Source organism: Eptatretus burgeri, chromosome 5 (genome assembly GCF_056783735.1).
Source record: "Eptatretus burgeri isolate ZD-2024b chromosome 5, Ebu_testis_v1, whole genome shotgun sequence".
NCBI lineage: Eukaryota > Metazoa > Chordata > Myxini > Myxiniformes > Myxinidae > Eptatretus > Eptatretus burgeri.
Genome location: NC_140965.1, coordinates 82254248 through 82275674, shown reverse-complemented (window position 1 = coordinate 82275674; position 21427 = coordinate 82254248). Strand labels below are relative to the sequence as shown.

Genomic DNA, 21427 nt, shown 5'->3' with positions numbered 1-21427 from the left:
ACTGTCATGTGACCAGTGAAGTTGTCCAAGATGGCAGCTTCCTACTGGGAGAAAATCACCGCAGCTGATCGGCGATTTATCGGTAATTTTTGATGAATATAGCCAGTGAGGACGCTCCCCCGTGTATTATTCACCAGGACAATGTAGCGAACGAAGAAGTCAAACGTTTTACCTCTGTAAGTTGGGATAAATGGAGAGAAAGTGTCAACAAATGGCTCATCTTAGATGGTCACGAACGACGTTTAGCTGAGAGTGCCGGCGCGGGAGGACTAACTTCGATCATGGGCCTATTGTACTCGGAGTGCCGGCGCAGGAGGACTAACCATTGTGCAACGCCAGCGCATCGACCCATCGAATGAACGTCATTGACCCTGCCTCGGACAGCTTTATATATAGCCGGTCAGCCACGGCTGGACATTACATACATACGGCCAGTGGAGCAGACAACTGGGCAGTTGAACCGGCACTGATTGACACTTGAGGCGCACCCAGTCAGCGTGAGGATTGACTTTGCCGCATCACTAGTCGTGTGGCATCTTCGTCTGGGAAGAGCAACTCTCGCCTCGCCATCGTCAGGGTGGCATTGGGCCAGCCCCGCAGGGTTGAGTCGATGTAACGGGGCGCCGGGCGTTATCGTGTGTCGCGGAGAGTTGATTCAATTATATTTATATATCTTACACCCATGTAGTTTGGCTCTCGTGTTGAGGATGTTCCAGACCTCACGGGGTGGGGTCCCAGCCTCCTTACCCGTCATGCAACAGCCCCTAGACGGCCCCGACTACTACAATAAGGAAAGCGGGGTGACCTCATTTTTGCTTTTTGTGGGAGTTGCAGGTTTTCAACATGTCCAGCAATGTTCGATGCAGAGCGCAGTTTTTTTGGCGATGTTTCATACATGCAATCATCAACAATCACAGAGTCATCATGCATGGTTTGTGAACAACGTTTCTCAGCCCCACATATTCTTTTTGCATCGATGAAGCGACGGTAGCAAGTGTCGTGATAGCCCAGATGACTAAGGATTTCTTCACACTCAATATACACTCGTGCACTCTCGGCTAAACGTCGTTCGTGACCGCCTAAGACGAGCCATTTGTTGACACTTTATCTCCATTTATCCCATCTTACAGACGTAAAACGTTTGACTTCTTCGTTCACTACATTGTGCTGGTGAACAATACACTAGGGAGCATCCTCACTGGCCATATTCATCAAAAATTACCGATAAATCACCGATCAGCTGCCGGTGATTTCCTTCCTGTCGGAAGCTGCCATCTTGGACAACTTCGCTGGTCACAGGACAGTCTCATACCTGCCAACCCTTTTTGAAGGAAAAGCGGCAGGCTGGCGTGCAACGCAGTGGCACGCGTCCCTAGGGGGGTCCGGGGGCATGTCCCCCCAGAAAATTTTCAAAAAAATGAAGCAAATTGGTGCAATCTCCTCCATTTTGAGACCACAGTTAGCTGAAATATATCAAGATATTTTTAGAGTGAAAAAGAGAAAACTTAACATGGTTGGTCTACTCACCAATCTTTATTTTTCTAAGACATCATGATCATCACTCCCGTTTCCATAAATTACTCACTATCCAAGCTCTACATGTATGTGCCCATACATGTACACAACAGTTTACAAAAACTCACTGATACATCTTTATGAATGAAATGACTGGCCACTCTGATTTCATAACATATTTACAGTTTCACACATATTTACAATTTTCAGGTTTGAACAGTTATGATGCACATTTAGCTATTCAGAGCCTGGTAGGTGGCAGATTTGGCCTTCTTAAGAAGGTCAGCATCTGGCTTCCACGAGAAGCAGCTGACTCCATCCGGCTTGAAGATGTTAATCTTCCCTGCCAGCAAACCACACAGAGCGTTTCTGATGCCATGGCTGTCCTCGTACACACTTGACTTGGCGTGACCTTCCTTGCCGCGTCCCCACGTGCTCCTCTGATCAGTTGTCATTTTCTTGACCATGCTGAAAAGGGACTCACAGTAGGCATTACTGTGAGGGATCAGCAGGACGTGTTTGGCTAGTCTACAGAGCGATGGGTAAATGGGCTGGCTGGTGCCAGTGGCGGGGTCCATCATCTTCTCCATGGCTGCCCAAAACACATCCACCCTCTCATCTGGGTCATATGCTGGCAGGGTGACATCTGACTGATATGTGCAGAACTCTCTGCACAGCGCATCTCTGTTCTCTTCTGGGGCAACAGATGCAGGGAGCTGTTCAACCAGTGCAAGTAGGCTCTGCATGGAAGCTGTCTTGGAGGAGGCTGGATCCACGATGACCGCATTCCTGATCAAAGGACCCTGGAATGGGAATTTTTCCATCATGTAGGTCAGGGAACCAACGTAGAACATTCGGACCTCTGCTCTGAATTTCGTCACTCCACTGGTCCCCTCCAGGGCGTTCTTCACAATGAGCTGCATTGCCTGGAAACCGACAAATAGCTCCCTGTTCGACCTCTGGTTGTCCTGTTCAGTGACAGCTTGTATCCTAACAGCTTGTGTCCCCCATGACTGATGGAGAAGTCTGATCGACACATATCACAGAAGGCATGTCCGTCTCCCTTACGCGAAGCCTTGATACACTTGAACTCTGTTGTCCAACTTGGCTTAAACTTGTTGTCCAACGTGGGGGTGGTTTTTCTTTTCTGGTGTTTGCATTGTTGTCGTGCACTGAAGCCATGAGTACTCTCTGTTAACTGCAGTCTTTGATCATGAATGGAAAATGGCGCGTTGTCTTGAAATGAATGCCCGCTGTTTCCTGTCATCCCATTGGTCATGCTTAGTTTGGAAGCAATAACCAATCGCTGACGAGATAAGAAATCAAGGTCAGGCACGAGTTTTGTCGAATGTGGAAGCAGCCGCGTGTGATACAATCTTGGCAGTGAGAAACGAACGCAAAACTGAAAAAAACACAACTATCTATTTTTTTTTCCAATAACAATTTCCAAATGCGTTATGTCTGACGAATAAAATCGGTATGCGTTGGGAGCTATGGAAAATCGGTAGGCTACCGCACGAATTGGTAGGGTTGGTAGGTACGCAGTCTGATGAAATTTGCATTCGATGACAGCCGATCTATTGGCTGTCGAGGCGTCACGTGGTCCACACGTGATCCGAGTGGAGAAAATTCAAATGAGAGAATGCGGGGAATGCATCGATTTTCAAGATGAAAATACACAATAACTGCAGCTATTCGAGTGAAGAACTTTTGCATACGTATGTATTTGGATATATACTATCATATTATAAAGGTTTTGTCTACCCCCCCCCCATGAGTGGAACGAAACTGCACGATACAGCTTAAGGCTGATGGCCTAATATGTAATTTCATTACACTAAAATGGACTGGCTGCCTTCATTTGAGCATAAAGCCATTGACCTACATACATCAAAATACACTCCATTGTATCTTGCATGACTCACAATCTCCTGACCAAATTTGAAACACATTGATAATATACTTTTTCATTTATTTGTTGGGCACCCTGTATAGAGTTGGATGCATTGAGTCACAATAAGTGTCTGAACCCTCAATACAGGAAAGGGCAATAACAAATTATTTCCCAAGGGTGACAAGATGTCACCCTGGTGGTATGTGAGTTGATCAACCTTGGAGGCTAGAAAACCGTCAAAAAATAGTGTGTGGACCCCAAAACACACTTTAAGCCATTTAAGGGTTTGGCGTCTAGACTTTGCCTCAGATTGATAAACACTGCATTTGATATTTCATTTGATCTTGCTTTATAGGTTGTTGGTGAGGGCATCTTCACATTCATCTTGCAGTTCATGTCTATTTTGCAGAAAACATGTTCCTCTTTGATTCTGTCACAGTAGTTCAATTAACACAGAAGCAGCTCCACCATGAAGAAGTTCCATCATGTTACAGCTCCATCATGATTCAGTTCCATTTTGTTACAGTTCCAGCATAATGCAGATTCACTGTAGTGCAGCTCTATCATGGTGCATCTCCACCGTTGTGTAGTTCCACTGTGGTGCAGCTCCTCAGTGATGCAGGTTCTCGGCGATGCAGTTTCTTGGTCATGAAGCCTCACAATGGTACATTTGCACCGTGATATAGCTCCACGGCGGGGCGACACCACTGCGATGTATGTCGAACAAGATGCAGTTTGAGCATGATACAACTCCAGCATGGTGCATCTTCACAATAATGCAACTCCACAGTGGTACTAACATTTCCTGGAATCAAAACACGAGATCCCATGAAGGCTTTTTTAGATCCTCGTGGAGGATCTCTAAGTCTTACTCACATTGTTGTTCTTCATCTTCTTCTTGTGGACTTTTTTGTTTCACAGCCTACAGTTTTCATCGAAACTTCATGAAAATTGGCATATATATGTAAAAATACCCTGCACAGACAGTAACCATCTCCGATTTTGAAAATTCCTCCTAGAAAAAAAGTTATGACATCAAAATATCTCCGCTAATGGAAATCACCTCAAAAATTATCTCCGAAACTAGGCAAGCTTTTTGAATTCTGTTTGCGGGAATCGAACAGGGCATTAGCAGAGATGAATTGCCTCACATATGATACATCACTATGACGTCATATCAATTTTTATGACATCATTCCTATTTTTTGACATTTTTTGTTTCACAACCCAGAGTTTTCATCGAAACTTCGTGAAACTTGCCATGTATATGCAGAAAGCCCATGCGCAGGCAGTAACCATCTCCGATTTTGGAAATTCTTCCTAGAAAAAAAGTTGACATCATAGTATCACCGCTAATGGAAATCGCCTATACCATTATCTCCGAAACTAGGCAAGCTGTTTGAATTTTGTTTGCGGAAATCAAGCCGGGCATTAGCACAGATAATATAATTTATCGCAAACCTGATACATCACAATGACGTCATATTCGTTTTTTATGACGTCATCATTAATAGGAGGAGGATCTTAGCTCATTTGAGCTTGTTTCTTTCCTGAAGGGTGATCTCTTATGGTAATTGACATTAACATTTCTTATTTTTAATACAAGCTTGTGAGTTTTAATACAAGTTTAATACAATAAATTTTATTTAATACAAGTAATACATAAACAGATATTAAACTTTTGCTATGAGGAATAGATGTAAGTAGGCAGACAGGAATAAATAGGACCACACTTCTTGAGACAAGACTAACAAAGAGTCTACAATGTAAGATTATCACAAAGTATATAATTATGAGAGAGTTGGACATTGAGAATGCCGAGGAAGTGTTGGTGGTGTACCATTACCTTATGTATAGGACTGGAAGAAGGTGTGGAACCATATAGTCTGTCTCTTATCAAACTCATTTTATCAAAAATTCATCTCATCTTTGTTTACGAATGTAATTTTTTGCTGTTCTGCTTTTGTGGTGTGTCGGTGTGTTCAGAGTAAGGATAACTACCAAGGTACTGGTCTACTTCGTCCATTCCTTTCAAAGGCTTCAAGCTCATCCCTATTTCTGTCTCGAAGAAAAAGTCAAAAGTACCGTGAAGAGGAATCCCCTGACCCAGGAATCACTCCTGTAGGTTTATCTGACTCTTCACTGCATTCTCCGCATGTTTCACTGAGGGTGAGAAAGTTACCTCTTATCTGTTCCTCACTTCCCCATTCAGAAGCGTAGCCAGCATTTTGATAAGAGGAAGGAGGGGGCACTTCAAAATATGTTAAATAAAATGTTTGCATATGTAAGTTAAATAGTTAAATATGCATGGATAACAAAATATTCTTACACATGCAAGTATGGAAATGGCTGTAAAACAATGATGATGATTTTATGACCTGCAGCATGGGTATACATAAATATTTGGTACAAGGTATAATAGGTCTTACTGATACAACAATTGGTCTTGCTGGTACAAGGTGATACATGAAAGATTCAATCGTCATAGTTCAGGAACAGAAATTCTACAACATTCCAAAGTAACGTTTTACCATTCTTCCAAAAAAGGACAAATGATGCGTGACTCCCTGAGAGTACACTAGACATTGAATTTTTGATGAGTCTCTTTAATATTGCCAGACTTCCTGAGTTTTTCTGTGTTCCCCAAAATGCAGTAATTTTGGTGGTTGACTTTACCTCTAATGTGGAAGTTTCCTCATCAATAAACGTCAACTCGTCAAGAAATCCAGGGGAATTGTGGATTTCACAACTACAATAACATGAACAAAACTTTATGAATTATCCTTTCGTATGCCATTCACAGTTTCCTTCTGTCGTCTTTAAAATAAAAGTTATTAAAGTTTAAAGTTACAAAAGAACTTTGAGATGGGTTAACATACTATCAAGCCCTCAACAAATTCTAACAAAAGGTTTTTCAGTGTTTGTTTTTTTTCACCTACTGGGTGTTTTAAACAACAGAAAAAAAAAAGGCTTCCAAAATCTGACCACCGGAAGTCGGTTAAAACTGGGTCAGTTCCAAGATGGCCATCGCTGACCCTGAAAATCAGGAAGGCGGCTGTAACTTCCTTATTATTAGATGTACAACAATAATTTTGGTGTTTAACCTCGGATTTTAAGGGACAAGCAATTCATTGGTGCCAATGGATATATATGAGTCAGTCCATCGAATACGTAAATTCAAGATGGCGGCCAACAATCATGAATGAAGTCACCTACCAAATACCCCCATATTATTTCACCTGTAAATCAGTTTCAGGGCCAAAGAATGCAAATATCCATTTGTTTAGAGTAAATTTTATTGACCTGTTTCAGAATAATATATTTCAGAGAGTACATTGAAGAATTCAGTGAAAATCTTATACATACTCAATGCAATAGTAAATAAAAGTAACTGTCAGTCTTTTACCATCTCGGTTTAGTCCTCAAAACTGTCCTCTAGTTCCTCTGAAAGCTGGTTGTGTGAATTGTCACAGGATGTAAGTTGGTACGATTCACATTCAGAAGTACATGGAAGCCCATATTTTTTGCAACTACAATGGTGGGGGGTAGGGGGGGTATTGAAAGCAGTTGTGCAATTGTAATGTCCCATTTTCAATAGAGTGTCAGGTGCAGCATTCATATATCAGACATTATAGATATAAGTTGATTGCCTTCAAGTCTCCAATCCCAGTTTGAGGATCAATATCACTGTCCATCCCCATCCATGTCATGGTCTGAAAGTACACCTTGAGACAATGGAATTTGGTGAAAGACTCAGTTGGGGGAAGAAGTTTGGGCAAAAACAAATCATTTTGCAGAGACGACTTTCTCAGTGAGAATATCATAATGCAATGCTGCCAGAGAACATGTGCCTTTCCCCCGAAACATAAGGCATCGCTTGGCTGCAGAGGTTTTGGTTCCCTTCCCTGCTTCCCTTCAAATCTGGTTTCACTGGTGAAGTTCACAACCGGATAATTGATGTTTTTTTCCCCATCTCTGGTGTGCGTTATCCTTTATCGAGGGACCTGCCCAATACCCGTCAAACACAGCAGTTGCTGCCCCATACCCATCAAACACAGCAGTTGCTGCCCCATACCCATCAAACACAGCAGTTGCTGCCCCATACCCATCAAACACAGCAGCTGCTGCCCCATACCCATCAAACACAGTAGTTGCTGCCCCCATACCCATCAAACACAGCAGTTGCTGCCCCCATACCCATCAAACACAGCAGTTGCTGCCTCATCGTGCTTACTTGTAAAGTCAGCATACACCTTGACTATTTTACCATACGTATCTCCTCTCCTCCACTTCAGCTTGCATAGTAAGGAGCCTCTGTCAAACACATATCTTTCAGTCTTCAGGATGGCATCTGATGTCGCTTCAGTTGATGGTATTGTGTTACAATGGTCGTCGATGGCTTTTGCTCGTTGAGGCTTGTCGGCCTTTCTCAAGATTTTTTTGTCCTCAAAAAGGGGTGACGGGTATAAACTAGGCTCATAATCTCATCACCTCCTCAAGAGACAGGTGTCCTGTCCTGGACACTACAAGGAATCATTGGAACAATAGGCCAGGATCAATGGTTCTGTCAGGAGCAACCTTGACAGCAGATTAATTTCCCAGGGTCTTGGCTTTGCCTTTCCTCTTGAAAGAGAAAGAAAACACAGGCTGTCCAATCATTCTGTCGATGATGTTCCTTCCAACGGATTTATATTCATGCACATTGACATCTTTTTCGCCACCATACCATTGATGATATTTCTCAATGAGGGGTCAGAGGAGAAAGGTGAACATGAAATCAGCTTTGTGCTTATCTTTGAAAAGGTCTGATGTGTCTCTTTCAATTCTGGTGTCAGTTGAATCTTTGTGTTGTCCACTTGTGGTGTACATGTGAGATCATTGAACTCCTGCATGACAGTGTTGAACTCAGACATTATGGGGGCTGACATTGTCCACAATGCCTGCTGTTCTTCTGTCATCTTACTGCCATGAGTCAAGCCGCCTGTGCTTTTTAGCGACTTCATAAGTGTTTGCTCGATGGCTAGATCACAATCGAGGCCTGCCCAAAATGGATTTGTTCGATGAATGACATGGAAGCCTTCTTGAAACTCCCTGGAGATATCTGGGTGTTTGCTTTCCAGTTCACTCATTTCTTGGATGTAGAGATAGACAGACTTCAGGTAATTGTAGTGTCCTGCTGCAGCAAATATCAACAAGGCATCAGAAACAGCACGCAAGTGATTCAGCCAAGACCCAGTGTGATCTGCTTTGATCAGCGCTCATGCAGTACGAAGCATCCGCTGATATCCTAGCCACAAATGACTCGTTTTAGATTGAGCACTAAGTTCAGCTTTCTTCTTGTCAAGTTCCTCACTTATCCTAGTGACTGTAGTGGATGTTACAAGACTTTCAAGAGTGGTGTCACCCTTCAACAAGGATGAATACATTTTCTTGGTCTCCTCTATTCGTGAAGTAAATTCCAGATTTTCATCTACCAAGTAATTCACAATCATTTGGCAAAGACAATTGACCACCAGAAGATGGCCATGGAATGCCCTTTGAACTGATTTACCGGTCATTATATGCACTACAACATTTACACCGTCAGCCACTTCTAAAATGCTTTTAAGTCCTGTGCCCTCCATCAGTGTACCTATTACTCCAAGCAGATTCATGAATGTGTGGAAACTACCAAGCATTAGAACTATCTCCTTCAAGTAATATTTAATAAAGAAAACAATAAAGCAAAAACTACTGTCCTATATCACATTGTTTGGGAGTGTTGGCCGCCATCTTGGATTTTTGGATTTGATGGACCAAGTCATAAATCCATTGGCACCAATGAATTGCTTGTCCCTTAAAACCCAAGGTTAGATACAAAAAAAATTGTTCTACACCGAATAATAAGGAAGTTACAGCCGCCTTCTTGATTTTCCAGGTTAGCGGCGGCGATCTTGGAACAGTTTTAACCTACTCCTGATGGTCGGATTTTGTTAGACTTTTTTTCTGTCGTTTAAAACACTCAGTAGGTAAGAACAACACTGAAAAACTTTTTGTTAGAGTTTGTTGAGGGTTAGTTTTTATTTATTTATAAATTCACCCATTTATTTATGAACACCCTGTATATTTTGAAAAGGAAGTGGGGGAAGGGTGGAGGGGTCAGGGATTCCAAGCCCCAAGAATGTTCTCCTCTCATTCTTTCCCTGTATCCACCTGTGCTGTTTAGCTCAAATAAAATAAGGAACTTGTTTCAGTTCAACATCACTTTATCTCAAATCTTGTGTGTATTAGTTCTGTGTCAGGCTTGAAGAAGGCTTGTGTCGATCTGTGTCGGCAGACAGTTTAAACGATAGGTTTAAACAATTGAAGGGTAACAAAGGAAACTTAGCCACCTTTGGAAGCAAAGTGAAGCTGACGTTTCAAGATTTAGCCCATCATTGGATCAAGATCATGAATGGCTCGAGCCCTCTTGCTCATCAGGCTTGCAGCAGTTTGTGTGTTTAGACAAGATAATCGTTTAATGTGTGTCTTGTTAGGGCTCCATACGGGATTTGAGCCATGATTTGTGCAACCCGTGTTGGGCAGAACCCCTGCACCAAGTGCTGGTGTGGCGCAGGGATTCATGTCACCACCTGTTCGAAAGTGACAGAGGGCCAAGGTACAGGCTCTAAACTTTGTTCTAATGTTTTAATGCCTCTAGTGACGAAGTCGTCAGAGGCATTATGCTTTTGGGTTGCCCGTCCATCCGTACGTACATATGTATGTGCAATACATCCATCCGTCCATGATAATTTTCTCTGTTTTCTCTGCAACCGCTTATCTGATTGACACAAAATTTTCACCATCGGTGTGACGACTCATGTAGAATGTTTCAATGATAATTATGAGGTCATAGGTCACAAATTGTGTCAGACATGTTGTAAAAAGGAAAAATTTTGGACCTCTGTATGTCCAAAACCGCTCCATGGATAAAATTGAAACTTGGCACATGGCAAGTACTCTCCACGTAAAATGTGTTTTTTTGAAGATGTCATAGTTGGCTTTACTATGATGTCATAATTGCATACACTGAACGCTTTATCCGATCAGTATGAAAATGTTTGAGGGTTATCTATGGCTAAATTGTATTGGGGAAAAATTGTTGATGTCATCGGCTGTGGTTCAGCAGCCATATTGTTTTTAACATAAAAACCTTCAAAAATGGTTGAAAATCTCCTTCTCCGAAATGGTTGAACAGATTGAGGGGAAACTTTACAGGTATGATCGCTTATCCATGAGGAACAAAAAGTTCTCCACCTGTGATATCATAGGTCACATGGTTTGGCAGCCATATTGGATTTACCCTAAAACCTTTAAAAAACATTTTCGCCAGAACGACTGGACAGATCAAGGGGAAATTTCACCCACATGTTCCCTAAGCCTTGGCGATACCAGGGTTGTTCACAAATAATTAATAGGTCTCATGCTCTGGTAGCCATATTGGGTTGAGCAAAAATCTTTTTAAAATTCTCTCTTGAACCGCGTCATCAATCGACATGAAATGGCAAAATTATGATCTAGTAGTCATGGGGAATATATGTTTTAAATTTCAACCTGATCGGACGCAAGTTATGACAACCAAAATTATTTAATATTTTGAATCTGGGTTCAGGGATTTAAATCAAGCTTGATACAAGTATGGAAAATGATGTAATAATGTGGGCAGAGGCATATCTGTCGATGTCACGACATTAAAGAGTGCCATTCCAGTTTATTATAACATATAAAAGGCCGTCTCACAAGGCCTTATCGGATAGAATGTATGTGTTTATATGATGATGTACTTTGGCCTTCGGGCCAAATTGCATAGGTAAACTAGAAAGACACTCGCCACCAGGCTGAACAGTTTACATTTTGTATCCCACTGATGGGCCGGATCTGCATCCGGACCTGAACCAAAACCTAAATGGCTTATTCTTGCCATCTAACCAACTTATCCATCATGTTCTGTCATAACTCGTCCACAACTTTTTGAAATATCGTGCTATATATTGTTTTTGGCCCATCTCACAGTGGTGAAGAATCACTTTAAAAATTTGAAAATGCTCGTATCCAGATCCAATTTCAGATCTTCACCAAAATTGAATCAATTCTTCCTTGTCACACACCCAGCCTGTCCACCAAGTTTCTCCCGGATCCGTCCATAACCTTTTTAGATATCATGTACATATAGTTATTGGCCCTATCTCTCAATGGTGAAAAATCACTTAAAAATTATAATATCCAAATCCGGATCTTCACCAAAATCTAAGCAATTCATCCTTGTCACACACCCATGTCCACCAAATTTCATCGGAATCTGTTCATAACTTTTTGAGATATCCTGCTCAAAGACGCAGAGAGAAAAACAGACATACACACGGGTGTTAAAACATAACCTCCACCCATCTGCGGTGGTGGTGGTAATTGGGTTGACAAGCTTTGTTGGATTGTACACTTTGGCATTACGGTTGGAGTACACGTCCTTAGCTTTGTTTCAATATTAGATTTTTTTACCTTTTATATAAAAAAGCATCTCTTCAGAGAGAAGAAAGCCAGTGGTCTACAACGTTTAAGGTATGACCACACTTTTTGGCCCAGTGGGCGTGGATGTGTTTTTGCATGACCATGAGCCTTGGCCTTAGATCCTTAGATGTATTAGTTTGACAAACTTTGCTTGACTGTGTACTTTTGTCTTGGGGCCAATGTACACATCCATAGCTTTGTGATAATGTTTGATTATTTTTTTTTCTTTCTCTTTTTCTATTAAAAAGGCATCTCTCAACAGAGGTGATGGCCACGGAGCCAGAAATGCGTCCATGGGTTGATTACTTTCCCCAGTTGGTTGGCTGACTCGTGATTATCCTGCCAAACAAAGGGTTCAAAAGCTGATGGAGGCTGACTGGCGCTGCATTATGCAGTGGGGGGTTCTCTGTGTTCTTTTTCAGACTGGAACTGAATTAGTTTATTTACATTCTACTCTATTCACCATATCACTTGCCCAAGGGTACTTTCCATCTGCTTGGAAGTAAGCCAACTTCTTATTCTTTTTCTTAATGGTCAGAATTATTCCCACATTATTGTGGGGCTGGCCAGGGGGAAGTTTGGCTTAGGGTAGGGCAGGAATTTTTAATTTGGCCAGGATACCGACAATAGGTTGCCTACTCTCTGTAAAGGGCACTGTGGGATCTCTTACGTCCACCAACTAATGCCAACAGATGGGACCCCCAGTTTAATGTCCATCCGAGGGACAGACCGTAGACATGACATTGATAAATCACTCTGCCTGTGAAACATGGTGGTGAGGTGCTCCATTTGAAACTGTTTGTTTGATACATGTAGCTTTTTGATGCCGAGAGTCCATAATAAAAAATTGGATTGGTGTCAAAGGCAGTGACCAATTGCAAATTAATATTAGGATCATTCTTGACTGCAAACCACCAAACTAGATCAGCATTGCAGAGACAATGTGTTTGTGTGGCAGTCGACACCTGTTGCTTACGGGTCATGCAGCAAGGGCCGTGATGACACTCCATCTGTGCCTTTCTGCCTTGTCAAGTTAGGGGGTTCGATTTGTATTTATTAGCCAACTTAGTATGGTTATGGGTAAACGATGTGTACTACAATAAACCCTTAAATATCATGGGGGTTACATCCCTGGAAAAATGTCATGATATTCAAAACCGTGAGAGTTAAAACCAATTTTATGGGAATAAGGGGGTTAGGTTCCTGGTGTTCGAGAAATAGAGAGTAAGGTCAGTGGTAGCCAAAAATAAACACATTCCAATTGAAATGAACAATTAAAATAAATATAAATCAGCTTTATGATGAAGTCTCCTGTTGTGTTGAAGCAGATTGAACATTCAGAAGCAATTGAACTTGCCCCCTCACTCCCACCATTCCTCCCCTTTTAAACTCTTCAATCGTTTTCCTTTGTAATCTGTCGATGTGTTTAGTTTTTTCAATGCTTCTGCAGCTCTGTAAACCAGTGAATAAATAAATAAAAATTTAAATAATCACTTTTGGCTGTGGTTTTTCACTTCGGTGCCATTCTATTATTAATGGTGGATGAGAAACAACAGAAGGCTCGTGGTGCTAGAAAACCATCACAACTCAGCTCAGTTACCACGAGTGGTCAAAATTAAACTGCAATAACTAAATCGGGACATAAAAAAGGTTGCTGTGATTGTTCAAAACCGTGATAGCAATCCCTCAGTATTTAATGGTTTACTTTATGTCATCCTGATGAGCTCATAATGAGGGTGAAATCTTGATCGACAGCTCTAGTTTCATTCATTCGTGACCATAAAGGCATAAATCTCAGTCCGCAAAGACCTTAGTGCCTCACGGCTGCCATCCCAGTCTGGATTTGATGTGTCGAGATAATCTATGTGCATGACATCAGTGTCATGTCACATCTCGGGTTAGCGTACTCCTTTCATTTAATATATTTGTGTATTTATATCGATTCTTTAACTCTCCAAAAATCAGTGAAAAATGCAAATACAGTGAGCAGAGATGGAAATTAATAAGATATTTGTTTTACCTTGAACACAGGTGTTTTACCATATGCCTGGTGTTGGCTTAATGGTTAGGGTGGTGGGCTTTGGATCCTTTGGTCCTGAGTTCAAATCCTGCTTAGCTGTTGAATTAATACCAGGTGGGGTTAACTTGGCCTGTCATCCTTCCGAGGTCGGCAAAATGAGTGCCAGCATGCTGGTATACTGTGTCGGAGTGGCCACCCGTCCAGGATTGTGCCCAATAGCCAAGGAGACTGCTTCAGCAGCACCAATGCTCTGCACAGAGTATGGTCCCAATCTCCTCCTCCTTGAACACATACTCCCTTCAGGAGCATTGGGAAGTGGTCTCGAGGGGGTAGGTTGTGCTTATGACCTAACCATAGGTACTCCCAATACATTTGCAAAAGTTGGTGGAGATAGGGTCAGCCCTATTTTTTCTATGATTTTCAGACATACATACAGTACATATATATATATACACACACACACACACACACACACACACACACACACACACACACACACACACACACACACACACACACACACACACACACACACACACACACACACACACACACACACACACACACACACTTTTCTCATTTAATAGAGTAGGATTTGGCCTTATCTGCATAACTTTCACATCTGCCTCCTCTGAACCTTTGTTTAAATTCTCTTGCTTTTCCACAAACTTCTCTCATGGTTTTTCCTATCACATTGTCACAAGGCTGGCCATTGTTGCATTTGGTACTACAATGTTCCACTTCAGGAAAATTGTGTTTAAACACCCTCTCCTTTACCTTTACCTTTATGTGCCACAGGTATCAAGCACAAGCTCTGCCTATAATGGCGAAGAATTTTTTGACCTGCTCAACCGATCCCATGGTGGGCGAACAGAAAGAGAGGCGAGAGATAAATTGCTATCGAGATCGGCTTCACCGAGACGACGTGCCACTGCTCGTGAGCTGCAGAACTCGGCAGATACATTTGAGCCAAATGAGGGGGTAGATGGATGGACTGTTGGACAGTGGACACCTATTTAAACATCAACAAGTTCCCTTTTGGCAAAGTCATGGCAATGCCTTTAAGCTTCACTTGTGGATCATTTCATCTATATTCGTCATTTCATAACGAGGACAGCCCCAACAAGCAATCTTGAGTACATGGAAAGGTTCAGATTAATAATCGGGGACAAACAACCCATCAGATCAAAAGGGCAACATCACATGTTAATGCATCATTCTGAACTAGTTAGTGTAGTATGACTGGGATATCTTTTTTGGTTTAATCATCACAACTTGACTATACAATGAAAAACCTCATTCTGTTTCCCAACTTCTCTACCATCCCCAGCTGCCCCCCTGGGTGCTGTGCCCTCCTCACAGATGGACGACTTGATGGAGTTAATAGCTCGCTCACAGGAGTGCAGAATGAATGATCAGAGAGTCTCTGCCCCAGCTCTTCTGGGGTTGCAGTCCACACAAGCAGATGGAACACCTGCACACCGTTCCGAAAGCAATGGCCTGTTGGTTAATCTCGCTGACTCAAAACAACCATGCTCCTCCCAGGCCACCGATGAAGCATTCTTTGACATGGTGATGCGATGTCAGGTGAGGTGTTTGGTCTATAATGTCAAAGCAACATCCTTTGCAGGTTTTTGTGAGGATGGAGGTGATGGCTGCTCTTTTGTAAGCTCTTCGATTAGCTTTACAGAATATATCCATATCTTTGTTGCATAGAATAATGTTGCTGGGATGGCTTGGTGTATTAAAAATAAAGTCATGTGTATTAGGCCTATCGATGTACACTACTGAAATGAAGAGCATGATCCTTGACTTTAGAACAAAGTCACAACCACCAATAACTTACTTTAGGGTAGCAGGATGTTCTGCACGGTATTACACCCACTTCTGATTTGGTGGGTGTTGAGAAGCAGATGGTGCTGTATCAACGAGCATGTTCACAGAAGAGAAGGATAAAGTTTGCTGGCCATTCTACAAGCATATGGACATATAATATATCCAATTGTACCTTCCTCATGGTACTGTCGGATCAGATCATGAAGCATGCTCTATTCAGAACATCAGTGGTCTCGAAACACTTTTTATGGCTGGGGTTAATATCATGGATGGGTCGCCATTCCAACACAGATGGAACTGTAGCAAAAAATGATAATAATAATTATAATAATAATAATAATAATATAACCACCACAACCCTGCCAGTGAATCCATCGATCAATATATTACTAAAACTCTCATCTTGTATGTATGTTCCCGAAATACAGCCAAAACGGTACACGATAGCGCAAAAATTTTAGTGCCACCTTACTCACCATTCTCCTGCAGTGTGTAGTGTCAAGCTTCGTTAAAATCGGGCAACGATAAAAGTATTAAAAATTAATTCCCGATTCAGTCAAGTACTCTTCAGAAGAATTTGATCAAGGCAAACAACCTCAGCGGTAGAGTTCGCTGGAGCTATCTTTTTTTTTTTTTCTTGAAATGATTTATTTTAAAATCTCAAACATTTAGTATAGACAAAGAACGATTTATTTTTAAGCATTAAATAAACATCGCCATTTTGATCTAATACTTCCCTGTTCATTCATGAATAGAATTGTGTTTCGAAGATTACGCACAATATTTCTTCGACTTTTTTTTCTCCGGTTTTTTTTTTCACATTGACGCGCAATATCAAGTTTCGTTCAAATCGGGCAACGAAAAAATTATTAAAAAATAAATTCCCGATTCAGTCAAGTACTCTTTGGGATTATTTTATCAATGTAAACAACCTCAGCGGTAGAGTTCACTGGAGCTATCTTTTTGTTTTTTGGGTTTTTTTTTTTTTTGAAATGATTTTTTATCAACTGCTGAAACAACGGGAACCCAACGGGTTCACGGGTCATCTAGTATAATACTAAAACTCTCATCTTGTGTGTGTGTGTGTATATATATATATATATATATATATATATATATATATATATATATATATATATATATATATATATATATATATATATATTTATATATATATATATATATATATATATATATATATATATATATATATATATATATATATATATATATATATATATTTCGGCACGCCCCTTTCTTTGTTCCACCATCTGATTTTTGTTACTGCATGAAATGAAATAAGATTTGGCACATATACTAATGATATTATTGTCTTCCAAAAGAGGCCCCTCAAAATTCGTTTTGATGCATTTTCACAAACTCCAGCGGATTCCATTCAAATTCGGTGCGATTATGGCTTTTGGTCCAACTTAGGTCATTGGCGATAAATTTTTTGCATAACACTTCAGATATTCGAAAAAAATCGATAAATCGATATCCCTTATGGGATTTTCCATTCAAATCCACTCAAGTTTAAGGCCGACGGGGGACGCAAATTTCCACTTTGCCCTGGGCGCTGTTTACCTCCGCGACACCAAGCTGTTAGGGTTAGGGATAGGGTTTGGGCTAGTGTTAGGGTTAGTGTTAGCTACCCTAACACTAACTCTAACCCTAACCGTAACCCTAACCCTAACAGCTAACCCTAACCCTAACCGCTAACCCTAACCGCTAACCGCTAACCCTAACCGCTAACCCTAACCCTAACTGCAACCCTAACCCTAACCCCTAACCGCTAACCCCTAACCACTAACCGCTAACAGCTATTCAGGAAATTTGCAAGAAAGCCCAGGCAACACTGGGCTTTATTGCTAGCCTGAGCAACGCTGGGCATTACTACTAGTATATGTGTATATATATATATATATATATATATATATATATATATATATATATATATGTATATATATACATTTGAATGTATGTTCCCGAAATACAGCCAAAACGGTATACGATTGCACAAAATAATTAGTGCCACCTTACTCACCATTCTCCTGTGGTGTGCAGTATCAAGTTTCGTTCAAATCGGGCAACGGAGAAATTATTAAAAAATCAATTCCCGAATCAGTCAACTACTCTTCGGGATTATTTGATCCATGTCAACAACCTCAGCGGTGGAGTTCGCTGGAGCTATCTTTTTGTTTTTTGGTTTTTTTTTTGAAATGATTTTTGTATCAACTGCTGTCACAACGGGAACCCAACGAGTTCACGGGTCGTCTAGTATAATACTAAAACTCTCATCTTGTGTCTACACACTATATATATATATATATATATATATATATATATATATATATATATATATATATATATATATATATATATATATATATATATAAACATGTGAATGTATGTTCCCGAAATACAGCCAAAACGGCACACGATTGCACAAAAAGTTATGGCCACCTTACTCACCATTCTCCTGCCGAATGCAGTATCAAGTTTCGTTCAAATCGGGCAATGGAGAAATTATTAAAAAATCAATTCCCGAATCAGTCAAGTACTCTTTGGGAGAATTTGATCAATGCAAACAACCTCAGCGGTATAGTTTGCTGGAGCTATCTTTTTTTTTTCTTGGAATGATTTTTTTGATCAACCGTTGTCACAACGGGAAACCAACGGGTTCACGGGTCGTCTAGTTTATGTGACATGCTTGTTATTGGTGGATGCAGATATGTTACGTGCATAAGTGAACAAATGGCTTTTTCCTGGGAGTTTGAGTTGCATTGTCCACCCTGCTTAACAGGTCTTAGTAAACTAATAAAAGTAATAATAAGTGAGAAAAAATAGCAATAATCTTGGGGTAGAGGAGGAATAATTACAAGAACCAGCAAATAACCCGTCCTTAAAGTCTTTATGAAGATTTTTTTCCCTCGAACCTGAACAAAAATACTACACACATACACGGCAATATGTATTACTGTTTTTTATAAGCATACATGAAAGTTCTCGCAAATAAACGTTTTTATAACAAAGTTATAGCAAAACAAAAATCATGCCGGCCCAAAAAGATCCACGAAGGACATTGTATGGTGAAGGACGCGATACCCCAGCATTAACGAGGGATTAATTGTCTCAAAAATTACCACCGGGTGAAAATGACACTTTAAAAATGACGTATGAATGCTAACGAGGCCTTTCACGCCAATGAGGCGAGGGTGTGTGTGTTTTCAGCGACTCACTTTTGCAAGCTGGGGCACTTTTCACCTGCCTCAATAGGGAGAAATGTGTGATTCAAATCATCTTTTAAACACAATTTTCAGCATTTTGACGAAAGAGTGGCAATTTCCAATCGGTTAACCACAATTATTGTGTTTCTGGGTGCAAATCAGACTCACGGAAATGTAGGAAATACATGAAAGATCTGTGAATGAGAGGTGTCGAGTTTCTACCATTTCCTGTTAATACAAACGAATGGTGACAAAAAAACACACACACACACAAACACAAACTTCGTTTTTTAGCAATAGATGCAAAAAATCTAGTGTAATTTCAAAATGAAATAAAAGTTATAAATGCTGCAGAAAAAGCTTTTTTGCTGAAGTTTATCGCTGTTAATGCAGTGTCTTTTACACCATCTTATTTAACATGTTAAATTAGTTATTCGTGCCTGATGCTTGTGTATAGGAAGTTCCTTGTTTCGAATGATTTTCAATTTCGTTTCACTTCCAGCCAGGTAGCCAGACTAAAATGATGTCCTTATTCTTCTGCGTGCGTGCGCGCTTAGGACGAGATTCCGGACTATTTGCCAAATTCAGAGCCAAAGTAGTGCTAAGCTGCAGCTTCTTGTTTTGATTAATGTTCCGATTCATGTTCTACAGTGTTCAAAATATATAATTCAATCAAAATCAAGAAGCTTCTCAATCATTCACGGACATCTGTCGATAGACATGGTGAACCTATTGCTTAACCCCGCTTTGCGCTACACACACAGGGTTACAATTCTCAAAACTAATGATCACAAAATGGCTTGAATATGTTTTTTCAATTTTTAATTAATTCATTGGTGAGAGATCTTTACACAGGGCTCCAGGTTGGATGACCAGCGCTGTGCACCACCACCTTTGCCACGCCGAGCACCAACCACACCCGATGAAGAATTCCTGCGCCTCATCCAGAGGTTTCAGGACAAGGACGAGCAACGGGTGTCATTCATGGGCCGGCCCGATTTGGAGTGATTATGGCCATGAATACACCGTCTCCGCATGTCTACAGAGGCACTGCGTCGGCAGCATAGTCGCACACCAAGGAATGATGATACAACCAGCACTCTGATGCTGGACTGCCTGATGCATGCCTGGACTTTCTTACTTTATACTCATAACAACAGTTTCACTGCCAAGAACCTTGCTAAATGAGATGTATTTCTTTTACGACCCCTGCCTTTCTTGGTAGTTTGAGGCATGCTGCATGATCGTGAGGGATATAAATATAAACAGGACCATAAGAAGCAGAAATCGGAGTGTATTTGTGGGAAAGAATGAAACTGAGAATTTAAATATTAAGGCAACCTGTGACTGAAATCTACAGCCTGGTCCATATGTCCTGCTTCCATGGTGTAACAAACTGAAGAGGATGTTATTTGCTTGGGAGGAGAGGGGGATGGGGTACCGGACATGTGGACCATTCTGGAGTTGACAGAGCAGGCAGAAGGTAGGTCTGTGGTTCATTTGACAAGACGGCCAAAACAAGTTGTGTGCTGCCGGTTTCTGTGTTGGTCTGATCAAGGTCAACAGGACAAAAAAAAAATTGACGTTTTCTTGTAACTCTTGTAATTTGTACTTTATATGATCAGTTGTTGAGATTTTCTTTTTTAATATCCTGTCTTATTGCCTTTTAATCTGTGGACATCGTGCTTTGTGATCTTGAAAGAGCAAATGAAGTGCATGTCGCATGCTGTGCAGGTAAAATAAATAACACACCTGTGGTTGTTGTTGCATGAAAAGGAAAATAAATATTTGCAAAAGTCTTTTTGATTTACCTTTGGCCTTACAGGTTTATGCTTACCTGGTATTTCTTTGTAAAGATTGACAATAGCTTGTGCTGCAGAGTAAAGTACCAAAACACGATAGCTTACCTTACTTTATTTCACCTGATTAAAACAGGGTATAAGTACTGTATAGTATAATCAGTAGTGAGTTGAATTATACTAGATCTCCTCGTAATCTCAATCAGATCCCCTCTTAATCATTTCCTTTCTATTGTATAAATTCCTGTCTCCGTCAGTCGCTCCTCACTCTGCTATCCAGCTCACCCCCAAGATTTGTGTCACCTGCACGCTTAGAAAGCCGACTCTTCACCCAACTATCCAGAACGTTGATGTAAATAATGGATAATATTGCTCCCAGGACAGACCCCTGAGGTATCCAATGACTAACAATCGCCCATCCCCAAATTCTCTATTCACAGCCACTCTTTGCTTCCTATCATGAACCAGTTTCCAATCCAGTTAGCTACCTGACCAGCCACTCCACAAGCCCTCACCTTAACTAACAACCTCCTTTGTGGTACCTCATCAAATACCTTCTGAACTTCTGGATATACTACATCCACTGTCATTCTCTTATCCACCCAATCAGAAA

The 21427-nt window shown here is 40.9% G+C and overlaps 2 protein-coding genes across 2 annotated transcripts in view; one reads left to right on the top strand and one right to left on the bottom strand.

The window, feature by feature from the left end:
- LOC147026833 (G protein-signaling modulator 2-like) overlaps positions 1-20814 on the top strand; it is a 109012-nt gene extending 88198 nt beyond the window's left edge. Inside the window, exons 6-9 of the mRNA XM_085882670.1 lie at positions 5396-5578; positions 14751-14889; positions 15283-15539; positions 19871-20814. Coding sequence (XP_085738796.1) covers positions 5396-5578; positions 14751-14889; positions 15283-15539; positions 19871-20023 — 732 coding nt within the window. The 3' untranslated portion in view covers positions 20024-20814. The remainder of the gene's footprint in view (positions 1-5395; positions 5579-14750; positions 14890-15282; positions 15540-19870) is intronic.
- LOC147026834 (uncharacterized) lies at positions 828-2461 on the bottom strand. Its single transcript, XM_085880304.1, has one exon. The coding sequence runs from the start codon at positions 2436-2438 to the stop codon at positions 1749-1751; it is 690 nt and encodes a 229-aa protein (XP_085736430.1). The 5' UTR covers positions 2439-2461; the 3' UTR covers positions 828-1748.
- Positions 20815-21427: the final 613 nt, after the last annotated feature.